Source organism: Calonectris borealis, chromosome 2 (genome assembly GCF_964195595.1).
Source record: "Calonectris borealis chromosome 2, bCalBor7.hap1.2, whole genome shotgun sequence".
In the NCBI taxonomy this organism is placed as follows: domain Eukaryota; kingdom Metazoa; phylum Chordata; class Aves; order Procellariiformes; family Procellariidae; genus Calonectris; species Calonectris borealis.
Genome location: NC_134313.1, coordinates 22956235 through 22976673, shown reverse-complemented (window position 1 = coordinate 22976673; position 20439 = coordinate 22956235). Strand labels below are relative to the sequence as shown.

The 20439-nt window shown below is 37.8% G+C and overlaps 1 protein-coding gene across 1 annotated transcript in view; it reads left to right on the top strand.

The window, feature by feature from the left end:
• Positions 1–20439, top strand: part of RIMS2 (regulating synaptic membrane exocytosis 2) — a 484675-nt gene that overhangs the window by 413661 nt on the left and 50575 nt on the right. The window contains exon 36 of the mRNA XM_075141296.1: positions 17479–17720. Coding sequence (XP_074997397.1) covers positions 17479–17720 — 242 coding nt within the window. The remainder of the gene's footprint in view (positions 1–17478; positions 17721–20439) is intronic.

Here is a 20439-nt window from a genome sequence, read left to right as displayed (position 1 = left end):
TTGAACCATGACTTTTAACATAAATGAGTGACATTTTGCATTGCAAAATCCATGTAATTTGCATTAAGAGAAATACAATATTCCTTCTTTCTTCATTAGCAAAAAATGAGTTTGAGATTTGCTGAATATTCTTGAACACCTTCTCATTTACACAAGAATGGCAGAAAATCTCAGAAAAAAAAAACTTTCTTTTAACCTGCTAACTCTGCGCTACCTATAGATAACTTATGCCTGTAAAACTGTGCTCAAAAATATTAGGGTAAGCGCAGAGCACTCTATGACAATCCACTTTCTTCCTTTGCTACAAACTTGCACGCGTACATGCCTGTACATACACACGCATGTGAACATGCACTAAGCAAAGATGATACAAAAAGAGAATCAAAATGCATAGTGTTCAGTCTGGGGTGGTATGGGCCAATATAGCCATACTACTTTTATACATTAAGTGCCATCATTCCTTTACCCATGTGAGGGCATTTTAGAATTCAGCAAAAGTAGTTGTTTAGAATAGCTGTCTTTAAGACTGCCTTGGCATACGTGTTCCAGGGACTGCGAAACGGTAGTGTGGGAAAGAATGTTTTAAAGACCTTTTTATCTCCTGGCTCCCACTAAGTTCCCAGTTTAATGGATCTGCAAGTCCTGCCTCTCAAAAAGCATGACCCTGTTCCTGGTTTCCAGCTTTCACTCAGGTTAGTCCTCAGCCAAAATGCTGTCCCTCGCAGAAAGTAAAGTCCTCTTTGAGAAACAAGTTCTTGTTCCCTGCGCCAGCTTGTTCCTCTGCCTGTTAGCTGCTCTCTGCCTTCAGGAAGAAGCAGCACAAGTCAGGAGTCCCTGCTTGATAGAGAAACAAGATGTTATTAAGTGACTGCTGTACAGGGACTTCTGTTTGTGTTAGATTTTGGCTCCCAACATGGAAATCAGCCTCTAGTATTATTTGCCCACTTTGCCCATTTTGACCACTTTTAGTAAGTTGTGAATAAAAAGGAAAGTTTCTGTATATCCACCTTCCTTTCCCGTTGTACAATAAATGCTCATCTTTTTAGTGTTGTCTGAACATTCTTCTAGGGTAAGAAGCAAACTGAAAAGCACAGATTGATTCCTATATACATACAGGTATATGTATATGTATAGATTTATATGCACACATAGTTGTGTATCCTTAACATACTGAAATATCGTGACTTGTGTATTCAGTGGACAAACCCAAAGGCAGGATCGATCCTAAGCATTGTTGTAAATTCAGTGCCTTCTGCTTGCTTGTTTGGCAATTTATAAGATACCTGATACCTGGCAATTTGTAAGATATTTATAAGTTAACAACTCCAGCTTTCCAAAAAAAGTTTTCAGACCCACCACCAATATTAAACCATCACCAAAACATCACTTAATAATTAAACATATCAACAGGTATTTGAGAGGCCCAACAGAACCAAAGCAGCCAGTTCATCCATCACAGAATAGTAGTAAATTATCATATAGTTCCTGAGACCTTGGACATCAAGAAAAGCTATATTGCAGATGGGAATTTTCAACATATATTTTTACTTCAGAGGTGCATCTTTAGTTGAACAGCAGTTCCCTTTCCTCTCGGCAATCTGGAACATAGGGGCTGCTCTTAATCACTCCACCATCAAAAATTAGTTCTTTAGGGATACATCATACCTCTTGATGTCACTGTGCTTATATACTTCATGGATAATGGTAATAGTCACACTAAGGGCTTCAATCTGCTGAGATCATAGGTGGGGTCAGTGTAATTTAAACGACCATGAAGACAGATATCCATCATGGATTCATCCGATGCCTATTTTAAAGAGACCCTCAGCGCAATAAACTGCATTAGTTTTTGGAGCACTGGAGCACAATAAATCAATAAACCTTTTTTGGCAGAAATAGCTGCAGCATCAGATTTTGCCTTCATTAAACCTTGTAAAACTAAACCTTGGCATATGGTTGACCTATAGGGAAAACATAATTGTGTTCTTTCTTGGCAATACATGTTAGCAAACAGAAAGCATGGATCAAACTTCCCTGCTGTAATTTTTAAAGATTCCTTATGTACAGTTCTCTGGTATTATTACTTATTCCAGCTCCCTGATGATATCAGGGACAAAAAAAGCCCTCTTAGGTCTAATGTGTGAGCATTCATAATTTTTATTGCAGGAAATCTGTTTAAGACTGCTCTAAATCCTAACCTTCCTTAAGGTTATTTTTCTAAATATCAATCCTAAGCATTAATTCTGATCACCACGATAGTTTTGTTTTATCATATGAATACACAGCAATTGTAATCACAGGGCAGGATTTCACTGTGCTACACGCTGTTGAAATACAGAAGAAAAATACAACCTCTATTCCAAGCACACAGAGTCTAAATCACAAGATGACATATCCAGGGTCCAGAGAGGGAAACACATGAGAATTAAGAAATGTTGCACATGACAGGAGATCATTACAATACTGGGTGGGGAAATCGTGACAACAGAGAGTACTGAGGGGAGATTTAAAGAAAGAACGTAAGACAGCTTTGTGAATGTTTCTGGGGAGCTTTTTTCAAGCGTTAGAGGCAATGAGGAAAAAACATCAGGTGCTTTCCAAAAATATATCAAGTGGATGATGGGGCAAGTCTGATGAGCAGCAGGAACTGATCTTTCAGTCTTGAATGTGAGAAGATAATATATAACTTATATTATAATATATATAAGATAATATGTGTCATATATAATAAATGTGATAAGGATCAACAGCTAAAATACTAGAAAACAAAGGTGAATTTTGTACAACTAGATAAAAAAGAGTACAGCTTTTTACTGATGTATGGAGAAAGATGACGCAGCCAAATTGAAAGGCTATGAAACTTATCTTTCCTATAGTATCCTGGAAGGGATTAGGGTAGGTAAATTGCCAGGGCTGGAGAAAAGCACTGCAGTAGCTGGCATCTAAAATGGTGAGAGAGTGGACAAGACTGTGTGGGTGGACAGAGAGGGTGGAGATGTGAAATAAAAAGCATGCGCAAGTCACAAAGAAGTGGACCTAATATGAAGCCTGAATTACATACACATGATCCACATGGCTGGGAGAAGAAGCAGAAGAGAGGTCTTGGCAGGAAATACTAAGTTTAATGATACTGAGTTGAGATTGGTGATTCACAAGGAGGTGCCAAAGAAAGATGGTTTAGTGTAGGCAGGAGGATACAGGGGAAATGAGAGGGAGTTTTTGTTGTGGAGGGGATAATGCTTTGATGTACTGTTGATGAAGGGATGATGTTTGAGGGATAGCAATAGAGGATACAGTGCTACAGTCCTGTGGGACCATCACAGTTAACTGGGTGGGCAGAAAATGAGCACATTTTGAATGAAAGGTTAGAGTGAGAAAAAAATTGAGAGGGGGTGAACTGTGGGAACTAAGGGAAGTCATATTTAGAGCATGGTTAATTGTAGCAAAGCAAAGAAGAAAACAGTATACTTTTGAAATCTTAAGAAATCATTAAAGATGGCAGGAGTATTGGCAGGAGTAGTTTCAGCCGAATGCAAAAAGGGAAAGATAGTTGTTCGGAAAGGGTTTGAAATGTAATTGGAAAACAAGAACTCAAGAGATTTACTTAAAACAATGTGTTCAATTAATTCAGAGATGAAAAGGAGAAAGGAGATGTGGCTGTAGTTGCAGAACTGATGAGAGGAAGACCAGGGGTTCTGCATTACTTTCTAAAGGGATATGCTAAAGCATGTTTCTATGATTTGGGGAAAGAGCCAGTGATGACCAGGTGGCTAGGGGTAAGAATAAGGAAAAAGGCACGGGGGAAAGGAAATCGGAAGACAGCGTATGATCACTTAGGCAAATCAAACAGTTGAGGAAGAGATCCAGTGAGAAACTTCTGCACCCCCTTCACAGGGGCAAGGGGAGAGAAATGCATAAAGAGGAGAATGCAGAGACAGCACAGAAGAATCGGTCACGTGTTTTGCTACATATCGGAAAAAATCAATGACATCCTGTGTGAAGAAAAGAAGTGAATGCTAAAGGACAGTAGAAGAAATAGAGCTGATTAAGTAGGAAGATGACACAACCGAAGAAGGAGAATTTGTAGTAGAAAAAGTCAGCTGGGATGTAATTTTGCAGAGGCACTTAAAGATACAAGAAACAGAGTGCAGGATGGAGTTTTAAGTAATCATTTTTTCAGATACAAAACTTTTTCTCTTCCTAATGGTTCTTCATGCTCTCTGTGCCCTTTCCCTTGTTGGGTACAAAGATTTGTTTCAAATCCACTTTCTAGTTCTTTTTTTGTGTCAGTCAATCAAAAAAATCCTTGAATAATTTAATTTGTAGGTTTTAAAACTGATTCCTGATGAGTATTTGTTCCTTAGTTTTTCATTATATTGTAATCTTAGTATTTCAGTTTTTATGAGCCTTCCACTGTGATTGCAGCTATTATCAGATAAATGCAGTGTTTTGCAAAGCTGGATGAAAAAGCATGTCAATTCAGTCTGTGCAAGCTCCTTCACAGGGGTGGAAGCCAGCAGCATTTTTTGAAAATCTATATTCTAGTAAAAATACCAAAAACTGTGCAAAAGAGCTTGCAAAACAAGCATTAAGAATCCATTTTCAATGTGCATATGCTGTTTGGTTTCTTAAAGCTATTTCAGAATGATTATAATGATTGCTCCAACTGCACTACTGGATGAAAGAAGTTAATTGTGCCTAACCCTTCTAACCGAACAGGCCATATGTTTGTAAGGGAAAGCTGTAGCCTGAGACTCTTTCTCCACTGCATGATCGGTCCTTTAGCAAAATTGCAGTACAGGCAGTCTATGCTCCCAATAGCTCTATCTATATATAGAGAGAGAGAGATAGATAAGGTTCACCCAGCGTAACTTCTGGCGTGGGGGGGGAGAGAACTTGGGTACAGCTATGTCAATGTTCATGTAATTTTTCAGCGAAAACATGTCAGCATGCAGTTTCCTGCAGACCTCAACCCAAGATGTTGGAGTAACAAATTTTTTAACATCACAACAAAGTGACCTTGCCATTCCCGAAATGAGAACAGCAGGTTGCAATACAATGTTCACCAGCTCTTTTCAACAGCAAAACATTTTGTTATTCAGGCAGTTGGGGCAAGTATGATGGACTAAGTCCTTGAACAAAAAGTAGCAACTTTATTTTGTGTTCCCCTAACATAACTCTTCTGCATACTTCTGACCAGATAAGCAGAGAGCTTCTTACGTATTGCCAGTCTGTGACTCTGAAGTCAAAGGACCTAAAGCAAACCTTTTTTCAGTAAGATTTCATAAGTATTACTGGGCTGCGTAGAGTCTGTTAGCAGTTCATGGCAAATCCTTGCCCCATTTGAAGCATAGATTCAAACCCACTACTGTTTGATGTAAGTTTTTTAACTTTTGTGTTCCACATCAAGGCAAATCTTCAAAAGCTGTAAATTCATATAGCTCTGGGACTGTTAGCAACACACGCAGTCAGTAATTTTGCCATTTGTTTTTTTACACTTTATAGATGACATGCAGAAGAAAATTATCTGTGATTTCTGGAAAAATATTATGGAAAAGGATACAAAAATAGCAATGGTTCAGAAAGGAATTATATGAATTCATATATTTGTTGTGAAATCTGTACTGAGAGTAGTATACAAATCATTTAAGAAATCTAGCAAAGTCACCTGTTTCTATGTTATTCATCATCATCTATCAAATCCTTGGAGACCCATTTTCTCCTGTTACTTTGAAGTAAGCACAAAAGATGTATAGACTCCTTTGCAGCTAGTAAACTTATTTCGATCCACTGGGAAATAACAAAGTAATGAATTTGAAAGTACACATTATTAACAGGTGAACAGTGAAAATACCTCATTTGAAACAGTCTGTACTTTGATATATGGTGCCCAGCAGGGAACTCAGACATTTTTTTCTTTGACAGCAGCACAATATCATTGAGACTGCTTCCCTCCCCATGAAAGGCAGTCTGCACTTCAACCTCTGTTGAGTCAGCTCTGATCCGTGGTCCAGAAAGCTCTGATGTTCTCCTGTTACAAAAGGTTATTTAAAAACAGTGCATCAGTAGGTTAACAAAAATAATAGAGGTGCACATGGAAAGCCCTGGAGACATGCAGGGAAGCAGGGATGAAGGGAAAAATTAAAATGAGAATTTGAAGTAAATCTAAATGTTAAAATTAGTTTTTGCACTTTTATGTGTGTTAAAAAAGACTAATTTTCTGAAAATATTTAAAACTAGATTGAATCATAACGTCTTCAATAAACAGATTTTTTTATCTTTTTTTTTTGTACAGGATTGAGCACAACAGGTCTGTGGATAAGAATAGCAATAGCAACAGCTAAGTGTGCGGTAGAAACTTATAAAAACAAGGAATTGAATGTTGAAGCCCATCAGGCTTTTCTTTCTTTGATATGATTCTGTGGTTTTGTCTTAGTGCTGTACATTTTCACTAATTTTACCTGAATACTATTTTAATAGAAAAGTGAAAAGATTCTGTAAAAATGATATAGTTTATTTTCTGATTCCTCTAAATGTACTTCATTAAAAATAATTAATAAGTTTATCACTTAGCCTTCTAAGAAACAAACGTAAACTCCTTCTTGTTACCTCATAAAAGTATTTCTAAAACAGTTACTGGTTTTGTGTCAGTGCCTTTGACCCGTCTGGCAAGTATGATATTTTAACGAAGGGTCAGGGACCCAGTGCTGGTCTTACTATTGCTTACTTAGTATCTATGGGAGGATGATACTCCAACAGTTTGACATTGCCCATCTATCTGATTTTAATGTTCCCTGATCGAGCATCTGAACATTTTGGTTCAGCAGTATCACTGTACCTGCATGGTGTTTGTACTCATATTAGTCTATAAAGTCCATGAGGTGCTACCTAAACAAGCTGGGAGATGTGGTGGCCTCTAGTAGGAAATAAGCCTATATATTTCCCTACAAATACCACTGGGAGCCCGGCGCTTCCCAGGTTGTAGCCATAACATGAGCATGATTCCTATGGAGGCCCAAGGTAAATAAGATGAGCCTTCGCTCCGAATGTGCATGGTGTACAACATGCACATTGCTTCAGCAGGGAGTTTTGGGCATAGATCTATCCTCCCCAGGTCAGAAAAACAAAGTTTGCAGACCTGTGTTCAGAAAGATGTAAGCCAAGTTTCCTCACAACATTTTCTTTTTATTATGGTCTTAAGTTTTCTGTATGCTTTTCTAATTTCCCCCAGAGGCCCAAAGTGACTCAAAGTCATTTTGTCAAAGTGACAGAAGTCAGACAGGCAAAATCATGATGTCCCAGATAATGTCTCTTTGGTTGAGGTAATTATGGCTTCAGATCTCTTGCTCGTGTCCATTTAGCTCAGTCCCAGAAGATCAATTCAGAGAGATGCTATGGGTTTATGAGATGTTAGCAGTGCCTATTCTGACCCTGATTTTTTTGAGTCCTCAAGCAACCTGAATTTACAAGGAATGAAGGAAACGTCAGAGTTGCTTTATTCTTTACACGCCCGCTGCCACACACATACATATAAGCGGTACAAGGAGCATGAGCATATCCACATTGTACAGTACCAATCAAAGCAATCTAGTCCTTCATGAGTGAAGTGTAGATGCAGCTATAGTGAAATCCATATTGACTACAGCAATTTATTTAAACAAAGCCCTTTTATGACATCTGGCTCTTCCCTGTGTATTTTGTGATTTTTCCCTTAATGCAGTCTCAGTAGTGCATCCTATCCAGTCTTTCAAATGAAAGAGATGTCCATCTTTCAAAGTTTTCTAGCTGTCAATGTGTTTTCTAAATCAGAAAGTCTTCCTTATAGCGAATTTCTGTTTAGCAAGTAAAGATGATAAATCATGGTTCCTCTTACCCTGAGGTAATACATGATGTCTCTTATCTCTATATATTTTTGAGAATTTCTGCCTTCAAGGCTGAATTTTTTCTCATTTTCCAGACTTGATTTTATATTATTTCTCTGGTGGTTTTAGGTCTTAGACACATAGTGGATTTAAAGTCTGGTTTATCAATTCACTGCTTGTTTTTCATTTCTTTTAAGCCCTTCAAGTAACAAATCTGGGCAGCACTAAGCAAGCTTGCAGTATATCTTGTGATTTAGTCAGCAGTGTTAATATAGAAAACAGAATGACCCCTCTCTTCCATCTCTGTTGGAAGACTGTAATTCAACAGTATGTTTGAATAAGCACATAAAATTTAGCTTTCAGATTAAGTACATGCGAGGTGCATTTCTGTAAGAGATACTCTCAATTAAATCAGGTTGCCCACTGTCAGTTTTGTTTTGGCAAGGGCTTGTTGTTAACCTGCATTTACAAATGTAACTGCTTCTTTGCCAGGCTGGGTTAAAGAAGATGCTTTCTAAACTCAAAGATTTTGGTTGTTATTCAAAACTGACTCTGTCTTTGCTTGGAATTTACTTACTTTATGCCAAACCTTCGGAGCTCATATGGACTGCTTGTATTTACAAATGAATATCAAACTAATATGACAGCTGACTAATGCAAGACTTTTGGACCTCAGCTAGTTTTCTCACTAGCCTTCTTTTGAATTCACACATAGTAAAAGGCTGGTTTGGTTCACTGTATCAAAGGAAGGGATTTCTGCATAGATTCACTGCTGTTAGCAGGGTAATAAATCTTTTCTGTAACTTTGTAAAGGAAAACTTGAAAGTTTATCAACAGTACATGAATATAAATATAATATTTTTGTTATAACTTTAATTTAAATTAAAAAGTTGTTATAAATTTAAAAATTGTTGTAAATTGTATTTCTATATAAAAAATGGCCAATTATCCTGCCAGAGATGGTGAGAATTTTTATCAAAAATTTCTGAAGCTCTGTGAAGAATTCAACTGCTAGTGTTTGGAAACAGTTATCTGTTACAGTGGTTTTTTCTGCATCACTCATTCGTTGTGGCAATGTTTGATAAGTAATCCAATGGCCTGATCCCAAACGATTTTTAAATTTGTTCCTATTTAAAAAAACCATGCTAGTCATGATATGGAAAAAGCTATACATATGTTAATTTATAATAATAAAGCAGTGTGCAGAGCCTGATATCTAGCAGAGTGGGGAAGATCCAGTTCAAGTCAACCTATGTACTGTAACAGGTGAGGTATTTCTGATTTGTAATGAAAGAGACCTTTGAAACAGATACTTCATATAAAAATATTGTTACTTTTATTTTGAAATGTGCACACAAGTTTTCTTTGAATAGTAATATACATTAAAAATACATTATAATCCCTGCTTTATTGTTTCTCACCAAATTTCTTGTTATAATTTCAGTAAAATAAACCTAATAATTAAGTCAATCCAGTAGCTATTAGACATTTATATCACAAATGAGTTAGTAGGATAATTTTTGACCAAGTGAATCTCAGGAGACTACGTCATTACAATTTTGAACCTGCAGTGTCTCTCTTTGATGTGAATTGGCAGATGAGTACGTGCATTGGCCGGAAGCATTGTTCCCATGGAAATGTTATTTCCTACATCACAGCTGTCCCCATAATGCTGATTTTGTTAAATTTCTTCAGCAAATTAATGAAATAAGAGCCACTCCAAATGAGCTAAGAGGTCTATTAAGGATGGCATTAAAATTCCTCTCCTGCTTGTAAAAAGCTGTAAACGAATCTTCAGCGGGTCTTCCAGTCTCACAGGAGACATGCATTAGAAAATATCTATTACAACAATTGAAAATTTTTTAAAATCCTTTCCCTAGGACGTCACAGCACACAGCTGTACTCCACACTTGGATTTTTACTATTGCAGGTGGTTTATTTTTGTTAGGGATCATTACCAGAGAACTAAGCTAAATGACAGGGAAGTAGTAATATTCACTTTGCATTGGGCAAAAAAGAAATCTGCAAGATCTGCCAAATGACTTAAGTATAAATCTGATTCTCCAATACATACATTTTTGATAGAGCATCAAGATTATAAGTTTTCATTTCCAATTCTGCTGTAAAGAAGACTGCAAAAATGCAAACAAGATCCTTAAAAATCCCACTGACAATATACAGTGCAATAGACTGTATTGATAACTTCTCCTTCACATTTAAAAATATTAATAATACTGTAGATTGAAAAAATGTCTGTGCCTCATAATACTGGTTTTAGTAAAGTGTATTTGTTGGTAAGTGAAAAAAAAATCAAGATTGTCATAATAATTTTAGTCTATCAGTCATACTTAGAAACAGGTAGAATAGCATTTTTATTTATTCTTTGTAGAATATGCGATGTTCTTCGTAATTTGTTAGTGATCACGGAGTCACTGAGTGTAAGGATTCTGTACTGCTCATTGTGCTGCTTTCTTCCATGGACTGTTACGGTCCAGGGCCAGGGCCTGATTTAAAAGTCAGTTTTACATAACTTCAGCAGTACTTTACTCCTGCAGAACCCTGCTCATGTGATGTCTACTTACTAGGGCAGTGAAGAGGGAAGAGGAAACTTTTCTACACCTACTAACACAAAATATCTGTCTTATTGGTATGTTAGTGAGGAAGATGACAGAAGGAAGAGCGGGGAGAGGAAGAGATGGGAGAAAATGCCGGGAAAGTTATGGGTTATGGAAAATGACCATTCAGTGCAGCGAGGCACTAGCTGAGCTACAGGTCTGGGGTTCCTGGTGCTGGGACTTATTTTGAGCTGGCAGATGTGTTATGGTATTATTTAACAAATGAGATACAGGGAAAGAGAGGTGTTCACCTTACAAGAGTCTAATTATCTTTTTGATAATTTATGCCTGTCATAAGTCAAGGAGAGAAAAATTAGATGGTGGCAGAGGATGTCTGAAAGGATATGATCTGTGGTTTTTTAATGACCATGGTGTCCGAAGATTTGGGTTTGGGCCTGTTGTTTGTATTTCTTGTCTATGGAGAAAGACTGAGCCAGTGTATTTTCCTAGTTTAGCCTTTCTTGTTGCTGCTTATTGGATTGCTTAACGTACAGAAAGAATGGGCAGTACTGCCCTGTGCAACAACATAGGATGCCTGCAAAAATCTTAATGAGGTTCTTTAACCTAAGGGACTTCATAATTGCTTTTTATAGCAGTAACAGCTTTCAGGGGAGTCATTGTCTTTAGTTCCCTCATCCCCATTCTGGTTGGTTTGCCACATACTGTAAATCTCAACAGGCATAATAAAGCATAAGGACTCCCAGGTGTCAGTGGTTTTTTTTAGTTTATGTTTTGTTTTCTTTTCTTTTTCTGGCCTAAACAAAAGGTTCCTGAGGAAATTTGGCACTTACCGTACTAATCAGCCAGTTTCTATAAAAAGTTTCTGTTTCCGTAGGCAAGAATCTGACCAACTAGTGAGATGCTGTCCAACGCTGCAACTGGTTCAAAAGCTGCAGCTAAAGACTGTAGATTTTTAACTATGGAGACAGGATGAGACTCTCCATTTGGTACATATGAAACAATGAGGATTCAGTGTGTCTGCAACTGCTTCACGGAAAATATAACAGCAGATAACAATATTATCAATTAGTTCTAAAATTAGTATTTTCTTTTAAGGTTATTAAACACCTTTAAAGCACTAATAAGTCAGTCAGAAATTGGGAGAGGTTGGATGAAGTTTTTTTACTTCTTAACATCCAAAAATGTTGATTAAATCAAGTTTTTTTCTGGAACCTGTTTATCTAGGATCTGGAGCATTTGCCTACACCGCAGTCCATCTTAGCTGGTGCAAGAGGTACCAGCTATACTGTTGTATATAAAGGGGCTTCAAATCATTTTCTCTGCCTTTAGGGTAGGAAAAGCACTGTGAAATCTTCCCTCTTCTTAACCCAAACCTCACAAACAGTTGCTTTCCTTCTTGGTCAGATATCAAGGAAATGATCTGTCTAAAGTAGGAGATACCAAGACTAAAGCAAAGATCTTCTCATGAGACCTACTTCTCTGCCTCCTTTCTATGAGGATTTCCTTAAGCACTTTACGGTATCCCCCTCTGGCTATGCATCAGCTCCAGAAGGGGTCATTTTCCAAGTAGCCCATCCTAGGCATTGTATTTTGGGAGAGTTTCTCTGCCAATGTTTTCTAATCTTTCTGTAATTCAGGACAGATATTGACAAACTGGGGAGAAAGACAAGGTAATTTCTGATTACTTGCTATAGTAGGAGTCTGGAAAACCTTGACAGCAAATTTGATTCCAGAGAATAATTGCACTCCCTGTTTTGAAAACAAGTGGTTCTCTGCAAAGAGATCTTAAAGATTAATACCTTTAAGAAATCCAGAAACGAAGCATCGCGTTTTCCAGAAGGTTATGTATGAATAGCAGTTTTGTACTTGCTTACTGTTTTGCTTTAAAAGCATTCAGAAAAAGCTTATGGGATAGAATTGGCCTGTTGAATATCAGAATTTTAAAGCAATCTGAGATTTGTAGTATCATCAAGGAATTTAAGGCTATGTCTATATTGGTAAGGTAGACAGGGCTAGGACATAGTCTTGATCATCCATATTGTTTAAACAATTTGTGTCCTCCTTGGCATTGCTTTGTGCTGGACACACCAATAAGGTGCCCCTGATTCAGCCCAGGCACAGTTCAGGAGATAGCACAGGTCAGGGTCTGTTTCCTCTAGGCAGCATGCCTGAGAAAACCCTGGTTTGGGAAGGATGCAAGCTAGCTGCATGTATGCAGGCTGTCAAGGTCAGAGAACAAGCCTGAGCCATTTTATTAACTACTATAGGTGTGGCACAGGGGTCTTAATGACAATAAGGACCATATTAAATTTGCTGTCATAGGTATCTGTCAGTCTGACTCCCTTCAGTTGGCTAGTATGGTATATTTTTAAGAATAATATCTGGTGCTTAGGGTTGTCGTACTCCACCGTGGCTTTAAAGTACAGATATTTATAGACGTCTTATTCTAATTTCTTTTCTAATGTCTTATTTTTCTCTTGTTTGTTTTGAAGAACTTTCTGCTTTAGTTTTGAGAACGTATTCCTCTAAAATTTATGCATAGTGTAACAAACAGTTAAGGTTAAGAAAATGTACTGTAAAATACATAGGAAGCTTACACACCCAGCTTGATCCTGACTATTTGGAATAATTATCACTTGGGAAAACATGAATATTCTTAATACTTGGTTTGAGTTTGCTTTAAGTAGACTATGTTAATTGATGATCAGATTTCAGAGTTTGTTTCACACTTAGCTGTTACTAGTCATTTAACTTGCTTGAGTATTCCCTCTGCTTGTTTGTGAAGAGATTACAGAGGAATACTGTATTTTAGGAAGGGTGTATAAAGATACGTCTCAGAACTGAGAAAAACTTTTTCTAGCGATTGGAATTGAAGGCAGAGTAGAGAAATCTTTTCTTTTTCTCTGTTCACTGGAAAATTGAAGCATCTGACTAGAGTTTCTAAGCCTACTTACACAGACAGAGACCTGTCTGCAGTTCTCGGTGTCCTCAGGTAGTTTCCTGAATTTGGAAGGAATGTTCCCGTGTGAGCTCTGCCCATCGCCCTGCTCTTGTTGACTAGTTGGTCCCCATAAGCCAAAGTCAGTGGCCTTGCTGTCACCTTCACTCTGCTGTTGCTGTAGGCTGTAGGCTGCCATGCAGCTGGGGTTGTATGATGATTTTGTTCTTGTTTTGATTCTAATAAGGGTGATTATTATGCCATTATGCACATGTGATTGGGACTAGCATAGTTAATTCTCTTATTTAATTTTGGAGGTTTTTCCCCCCCTCTGGCTGCATATTCTCTTTGCAGAGGATATTTTTAAGATTAATATCTTATAAGGCACCTTGAGAACCCTGTTTTTAGTATATATCTATTCCTCAACTCACATAATCTCATAAATTACTTTTATTTAATGTCAGTTTTAAAATTTTGTTGTACATATTTAACTGGAGGTGTGTATGTATGATTATGTTTGTGTACATGTACATGTAAAGAAAGCTTCATGTATAAGTAATTTCTGTTTCCTGTTAAGAGAGAAGGTTGTAGGATTTACTCTCTTTTAATTTACTCTCTCCATCTTATATTTCTGTTACCTCAGAAAGGAACTAAACCTGACATACAACACACTATTTTTCTGGGAATAATCAATTTCTGGCACTATCAGAAGACAGTCTGGGTAGAAAGATAGATTCACTGGTGAGGATACCAAGCATCTACGAAGAATAATTAGTGAGTTAGAGTTTGGATGGCCAGAAAGGGTTCAGAGTGCTGATGAAGGACTTGGCTTGCTCATGACCACTGCAGATTTACTATGAGGTACTATAAGCCACTCAGAACTCTCCTAGTACTTATTTCTCAAAGCTTTTTTGGTGAGAGAGGAATTGAGAAAAAACAAAGCTGTGATGGCTTTCTCCAGGAGCAGTTTGCTAGTTAGGAGCATAACAAAGATGTCTTCTCTGCTGCTTTTACAAAGAGAAAAAAAAAAAAAACACAACAGCAAACCTTTAATTAAACCAAATTTTTTTAGAACTCTACTGGAAAAAAAATAGTTTTGTGAATGAAGTTTCAATATTAGCCATTATATCCACACAAATCTAAATCTAAATCCCTTTTTCCTTACTTGAATTCTCTTTCCTACTTTTCTTAGTTGGTCAAAAGAATGAATTCCACCTCATTGTTGGCAGGTGTACACAGCAAATCTTCATTTTCTGATACAGAAGCCTTTAGACAGCAGTCAAGGAGCAAATTTTTGTAACGCATAGTGATTTCATAGTTAACTGCCTAGTGAAATTATAGCAACTTTGTTTGCATGCCAATCTTTTTAAGCACATCGATTTCTTTAATAAGGGCAATTATTGTAATCCATTGCACTTAAATAGAATTATACATCTTGGGAAATGACACATGGAGCACCCCAAAGGCACATTTGACTCAGGAAATGGGAACTTTCTCCTCAGTGTAAGTTTTATGAGAAAACGGAGTATTTCTGTTTTCACTGCTGTGACATAAGACCTTTCCTAAATGTTAATATCACTTATAAAGCAATGCCATAATTATTATTTCCTATTAGTAAATATGACAGGAACCCACTGATTTTCTGGATATCATTCTTGAAAAATGGATCATTGGAATAGGTTGTTTTGCAAGCAGTAAAAATGTTATTTCCCCTATCAGTCTGTGCTGTGCGAATGAGCTCTCACGTGAAATAACAGAGATTCAGTAATGACTTATACTACAGTCTTTCCCCAAAAGGGCGTTCATAAGATCTCTCTCCAGGGATATGTTTTCAAAACAGTTTTAGAAACTAAATAACTCCAGTCTTCTACTCCTGTGTCAAATTTGAACTGATAAAAATATTGAGAGACTGGACAGAAAACACAGCCACATTTATCATATTTCCTTAGAAAACTTGGGTTAAAATAGGATAAAGGGCTCTAATTTTCTGATTCCTAGAAGAATTTTGCATAAGATAAAGTTGAAGATACTAGCTCTTCTCAACACTGTTCTTCCTAGATCTCCCTAGTATTTCTTATATGCAAGATAGCGTTGAAACCAAGAACCAGTTTCTGTGGCATCTCCTTTCTGTAAAACAATCCCCAAAGGTGTTTGAAAGAAAATACAGCATGTGATGTTATCATCTAACAAGTTAATATAGTGCTGAAGAGCCCCAGAAATACAGATCCACTTTCTTTTTCTTCCCTGCCTTTCTCTTTACCCTCATCCTGTCCCGCTCTTTGCTTAGTGTTAAATGTACCAATGTGAGTCAGATACTAACATATAACAACAAAGAGAGTTAAAAAAGGATAAGAAAAAAATTTTCAGGTTGTCACTGTGTTCCAGTCTTTTGTTATTGGTGGTCCAGGCAAGGCCACTACGGCTCACTCTCATCTTTGTTTTGTGCCTTTCCATCTCTTGATCCAAACTCTCATTCATAGTTTCCCTTATAACTTCCTTCAGAAGCACACACAATTTTTTTTTTGACGTAATGGCAGAGGTTCAGTTCTTCTATAAAACAGCTCTTATGTTTTCCTCTGTGTTGTGGCTTAACTCCAAGTGTTTTGTGCATTCATGCACATGCAGCTGTCACCTAAAGAGCAAAGCACTTTATGGGTACCTCTCAAATATCTTAAACAGTTGCAGCGTTGTTCCAAATCTGATTCCTCATCCCATTTCCCCTTGAGTGAGTGGGAAGAGACCCAGTGATCCCTTTGCTTTTGAGGGCACTCCATTAACTCCATAGATAAGTTTTGTGTGACAGAATATGTATTATAAAAACTTCATAAAGAAGCAATACAACCTTCCTTTTTTGAAATAGATTCAGGCCACTATAGGTAAGGGGAAAGGAGTGTGGCTATACCCACTAAAATTTACTCTAGAGCCATTTGCTGAGCAGCAAAGCTCTAGGAATAGCCTTTGTATGTTTTTGAAAATCTGTTTAAAAAGCAAAAATATTCTTTGTTAGTCTCTATATACTGGTGATTTAACACAAAAATAATTTCCCCTGATTTTCAGAAATATTGCAGTTTTGTGGATTGTCTAAGACTGTATCTAGTGGGGACTTTTCAGTGAGATGCACGGTACTGAACAGAACAATAAAGGTCTAAGTTCTGTGCAAGAACTTCACTGAAATAGAAATATTCTCTATGTATTCTCAGGCCCACATGTGCTCCAGAGTTTCCAGATCTGGATGTTTGTCCGGACACCTACCAGTTAGATGTCAGGGCAAAATTTGGAGAGGTACTGCTGTCATCACTGTAGATTGTCATTTCTGTGCAAAGGAATCAGGTCCCCCTGGGGCATGTTGTGAACCGCTGCCGCAGATAATTTAGACGCAGCCATGTAGAGCGTGTAGAAACAGTCTATAAATGAGTACAAAAGGTATATTAGAATTAAATTCCATTTATCAGTAATGATGATCTAAGTCACATAGCAGCCAAGTGTGGTATGAAATACATATATAATACATGTATTTGTTGCTGAAGAGAGGGAGCAAAAAACCTACGGCTGTTCATTACTGTGTAATTTCATCAAAATCATAAGATGACTGAGCTAAGCCAGATTACTGAAAACATCCTTGACATGTCTGGAAACCAAAGCTAGGCTTCAGACTGATATCCTTTCATTCCACTCAGTAATGAATCAGGTATCTGTTTCCCGGAGGAATATAGATTATTTGTGTGTATGTATGTGAGAAGAAGAGGGACAGAGCACTGATTGCAGAACGTAAATTTCTCTAGCAAAAAATGTATATATGGTATACTGATGTATTAATTCTTTCATATGCTTTTGCTGGTAATGTATTTTAAGACCATCAGTAAATAAGAAGTTATAATTTAAAGCGAAATTTTGATGAGTCAAGTGTGTTTACAGGAGATCAAACAGGAACCTAGAATTAAAATTGCTCTTTTTTACCTCTCAAAAACCAAACCCTACCTGTGTGAATTAGCTGCTTTTACCCTCCCATGTCCCAAAACCTTCCATCTGAAACCTGTCCTTTTCTGTCTTCCCTTTTTTACTCTTCTTTGTCTGCGCTTTTTATCCATCCACTGCCTGACAGTGTCTTTACATCCAAAATGCAAAGCAGACAGATGGGCGCCTCAGGAAAGAACATGACTAAGAGCACCAGCATCAGCGGGGACATGTACACACTAGAGAAGAACGATGGCAGCCAGTCGGACACGGCAGTGGGCACTGTTGGCGGTGGCGGCAAAAAGAGACGCTCCAGCATTGGTGCAAAGATGGTCGCCATCGTGGGTCTCTCGCGAAAAAGCCGTAGCACGTCACAACTCAGCCAAACTGGTAGGAAACAGATTTTTTTCCCCTCTCAATTATCAATTAAATGTACATAATATGTATGTATTACAGTTTAATCATTTGGCTATCCTGTTGAAGTTGCCTAATCAACAATATTCTATGGAATGAAGAAAATGGTCAAACATCTTTTTTCTCTGGACATTTACTAAACTTTTTTTTAGCAAAGGTCCTTTTCAGGTTGGATGGAGGCTTTTATTTTCTGCTTGCTGGAACCTGCTTAATGCACTAATTCTTGCTTCTCAGGAGCCAACAAAAGCTGCTGTACTTCTGTTTGAGGGGAATCCTTACTGCGAGTTTGTGAAGGGTCGCTTTTGTCACAAATAGTGTTTGCGTATTTCAATACGGATTTTATTTTCACATTTGAACATGCAACCTTATTTTGAAATGAAACATTTTTCCTGAACAAAATGATGTTCTATTTTATTCTTTAGTACAACTGTTTTATTGCTTTTTAATTAGTTTCTTTTCAGCCTACAAGCATATTCGCCATCAGTATAAATTTTCCTCATTTCTGTTTATCTCAGTTAACATTTGATACTGAAATATTCTACCTAGGAAAAATTGAGAGGTTTTCTGCTTTGATGCAGAAAAAATCTTATGCATTTTTTTCTATTCCTCCTATTTCGGGGAAAATCCATATAATGCACTCTGAAAAGCTCTCATTGTCAATTACGGAAGCTCTATAGGACAAGTGTATTTTACATGGAAAAAGATTACTTGTATTTAAATGTCATATATATAAAAAAAGTGTTTAAGCAACTTATATAGCTATGCACATATATATATTTATATATTTCAAGGTATATACATAAGATATATTGTATGTTCAGTATTTAAGCTAAACCATTGTAACGTTGTCATATGGTTCAACGCAAGTTTATAGTGTTCAGCTGTGTGTGGTCCCATCTGAAGGTCTCCATTGTGCTAACCACCATTCAAACATTGATAAGAGATTGTTCAGTTCTCTGGGAAGTTTGCAGTTTATATTGTGAAACCAAAGTGAGAAGAGTTTTAATGTGCAAGTAAATGGAGCAAAACAATGATGTGTGACTTACTTTTGTAAGTAAACTTTTTTAGGAAGGGGATTTAAAGTACCTGAAAGAGTAGAAGTAAAAAAGAGGGGAAAGGAAGGGTAAGCAAGAGGGGTAAGTGCAGAAGGAGGAGGAGCATAGAAAGCAAGCAGGGAGCTTGAGTGTGCGCCTTACTGAATGTGATATGAGACAAGAGAGAACGAAGAAGAAGCGGGGAAAGAACGTATATAGTGAAAGCTCTGAATACCATGCAGACACTGATGACTCCATCAGTAGGCAAGTCTTTGCAGCAGCCTCATGTTTTACCAACTCACTTGCGGGTTATGGAAATGGCAGTTTCATACACGTTTCTATTTTCTCTGATCTCAAATGAATGCGAGGCAAAAGATGAAGTCATCTTTATACAGATCTGGGAAGTGTCTTGTCGGGTAAGAAAAAAACTTAGCCACTTGCTCACCTAGAAATCTAAATTTTACTCATGTGATAGTACACAGGTATGTAACTGTATTGATGTATTTGGATATCCAATCAAATACAATGCACTACATTACTAGATCTGATCTAATCTGGTCTCTCTTACTGTAAGAGATATTAAATTAAGGATGTCAGCTCTTTGTATGCTGTTCAAGTATGTCTCAGCACTAGAGAGAATCTGTACTGTGTGGCTTGCCTAGATTTGATTTAAATACCATGCTGTCTTAGTTATTTGGGACTTTTAATCTGAAGTTTTTCTCTCTATTATATCCAATCAGTTGCCCAACAACTGATTATATGCTCAAGTCAGGGACAAATGTGAAATGTAACTCTTTTAAAAGTATTCAAGGTCTCTTGACCCATTGACTGTGAATGGGGTGTTCTGAAAAACTCTTGAATAAGGAGCTGTATTTCAGTGCTGTTAGAGGTGCAGCAGAAACGTGGGGAGCCTGCACGGCTCTGGCCGGCAGCCCTTCTCCCTCGGCTGCTCCCTGGGAGAGGTCTGTGCCCAGCGCTGGCCTGCGCCTGGCCCAGACGAGAGCTGCCAGCGCGTCTTCTGAAAAAGCCCCTCGTGTATCGGTTGGATAGGGGTTGTTTTGTGCAGCTGTTACCGCACATCAGCTCCTGCTACCCTATATGACAGCACTCCTGAGGGGGCTTGTCTGGTGGCCACATGTGGCTGCACCTAACAGGACAGGCACGTGCATCATCTAAATAGCTGGGTCATGAGAGCATGCTGGTCATGCGGTGAGCAAGCCTGTGGCCACGTGTCAGCCCCTGGATGAAGTATGTGTGCGGTGCTGTGTCTCCAGTGATACAAGGTGATGGCCTGTTGGGAGGGTGACCGTGAGGTCACATCACGAAGAAGTGTCTTGCGTGGCTTAAGCATCCATTGGCACTTCTTAAAGAAAATACCAGTGTTATACATGAATGCCAGAGGTTTAAAACTTGCAGGTAATGTATTTAATGAATTTATAAATTTCCCTGGTTTATCGCATCATGTTCCTGTTTTCAGATTAAATGCCTGCACAAGGAATCGTGTATTGGTACAAGCATTGATACAAAGGCTGGGATCAAAACATTAATGTGCTGTAGACGTCCTGTCTGAACTGAGAGGCAGGGGATACTCAGGTGGCAAGGCACTGGTACCACATAGAAACTGATCAACGTATAAAGGGTTCTTAGGTAGTTTCTGAAGA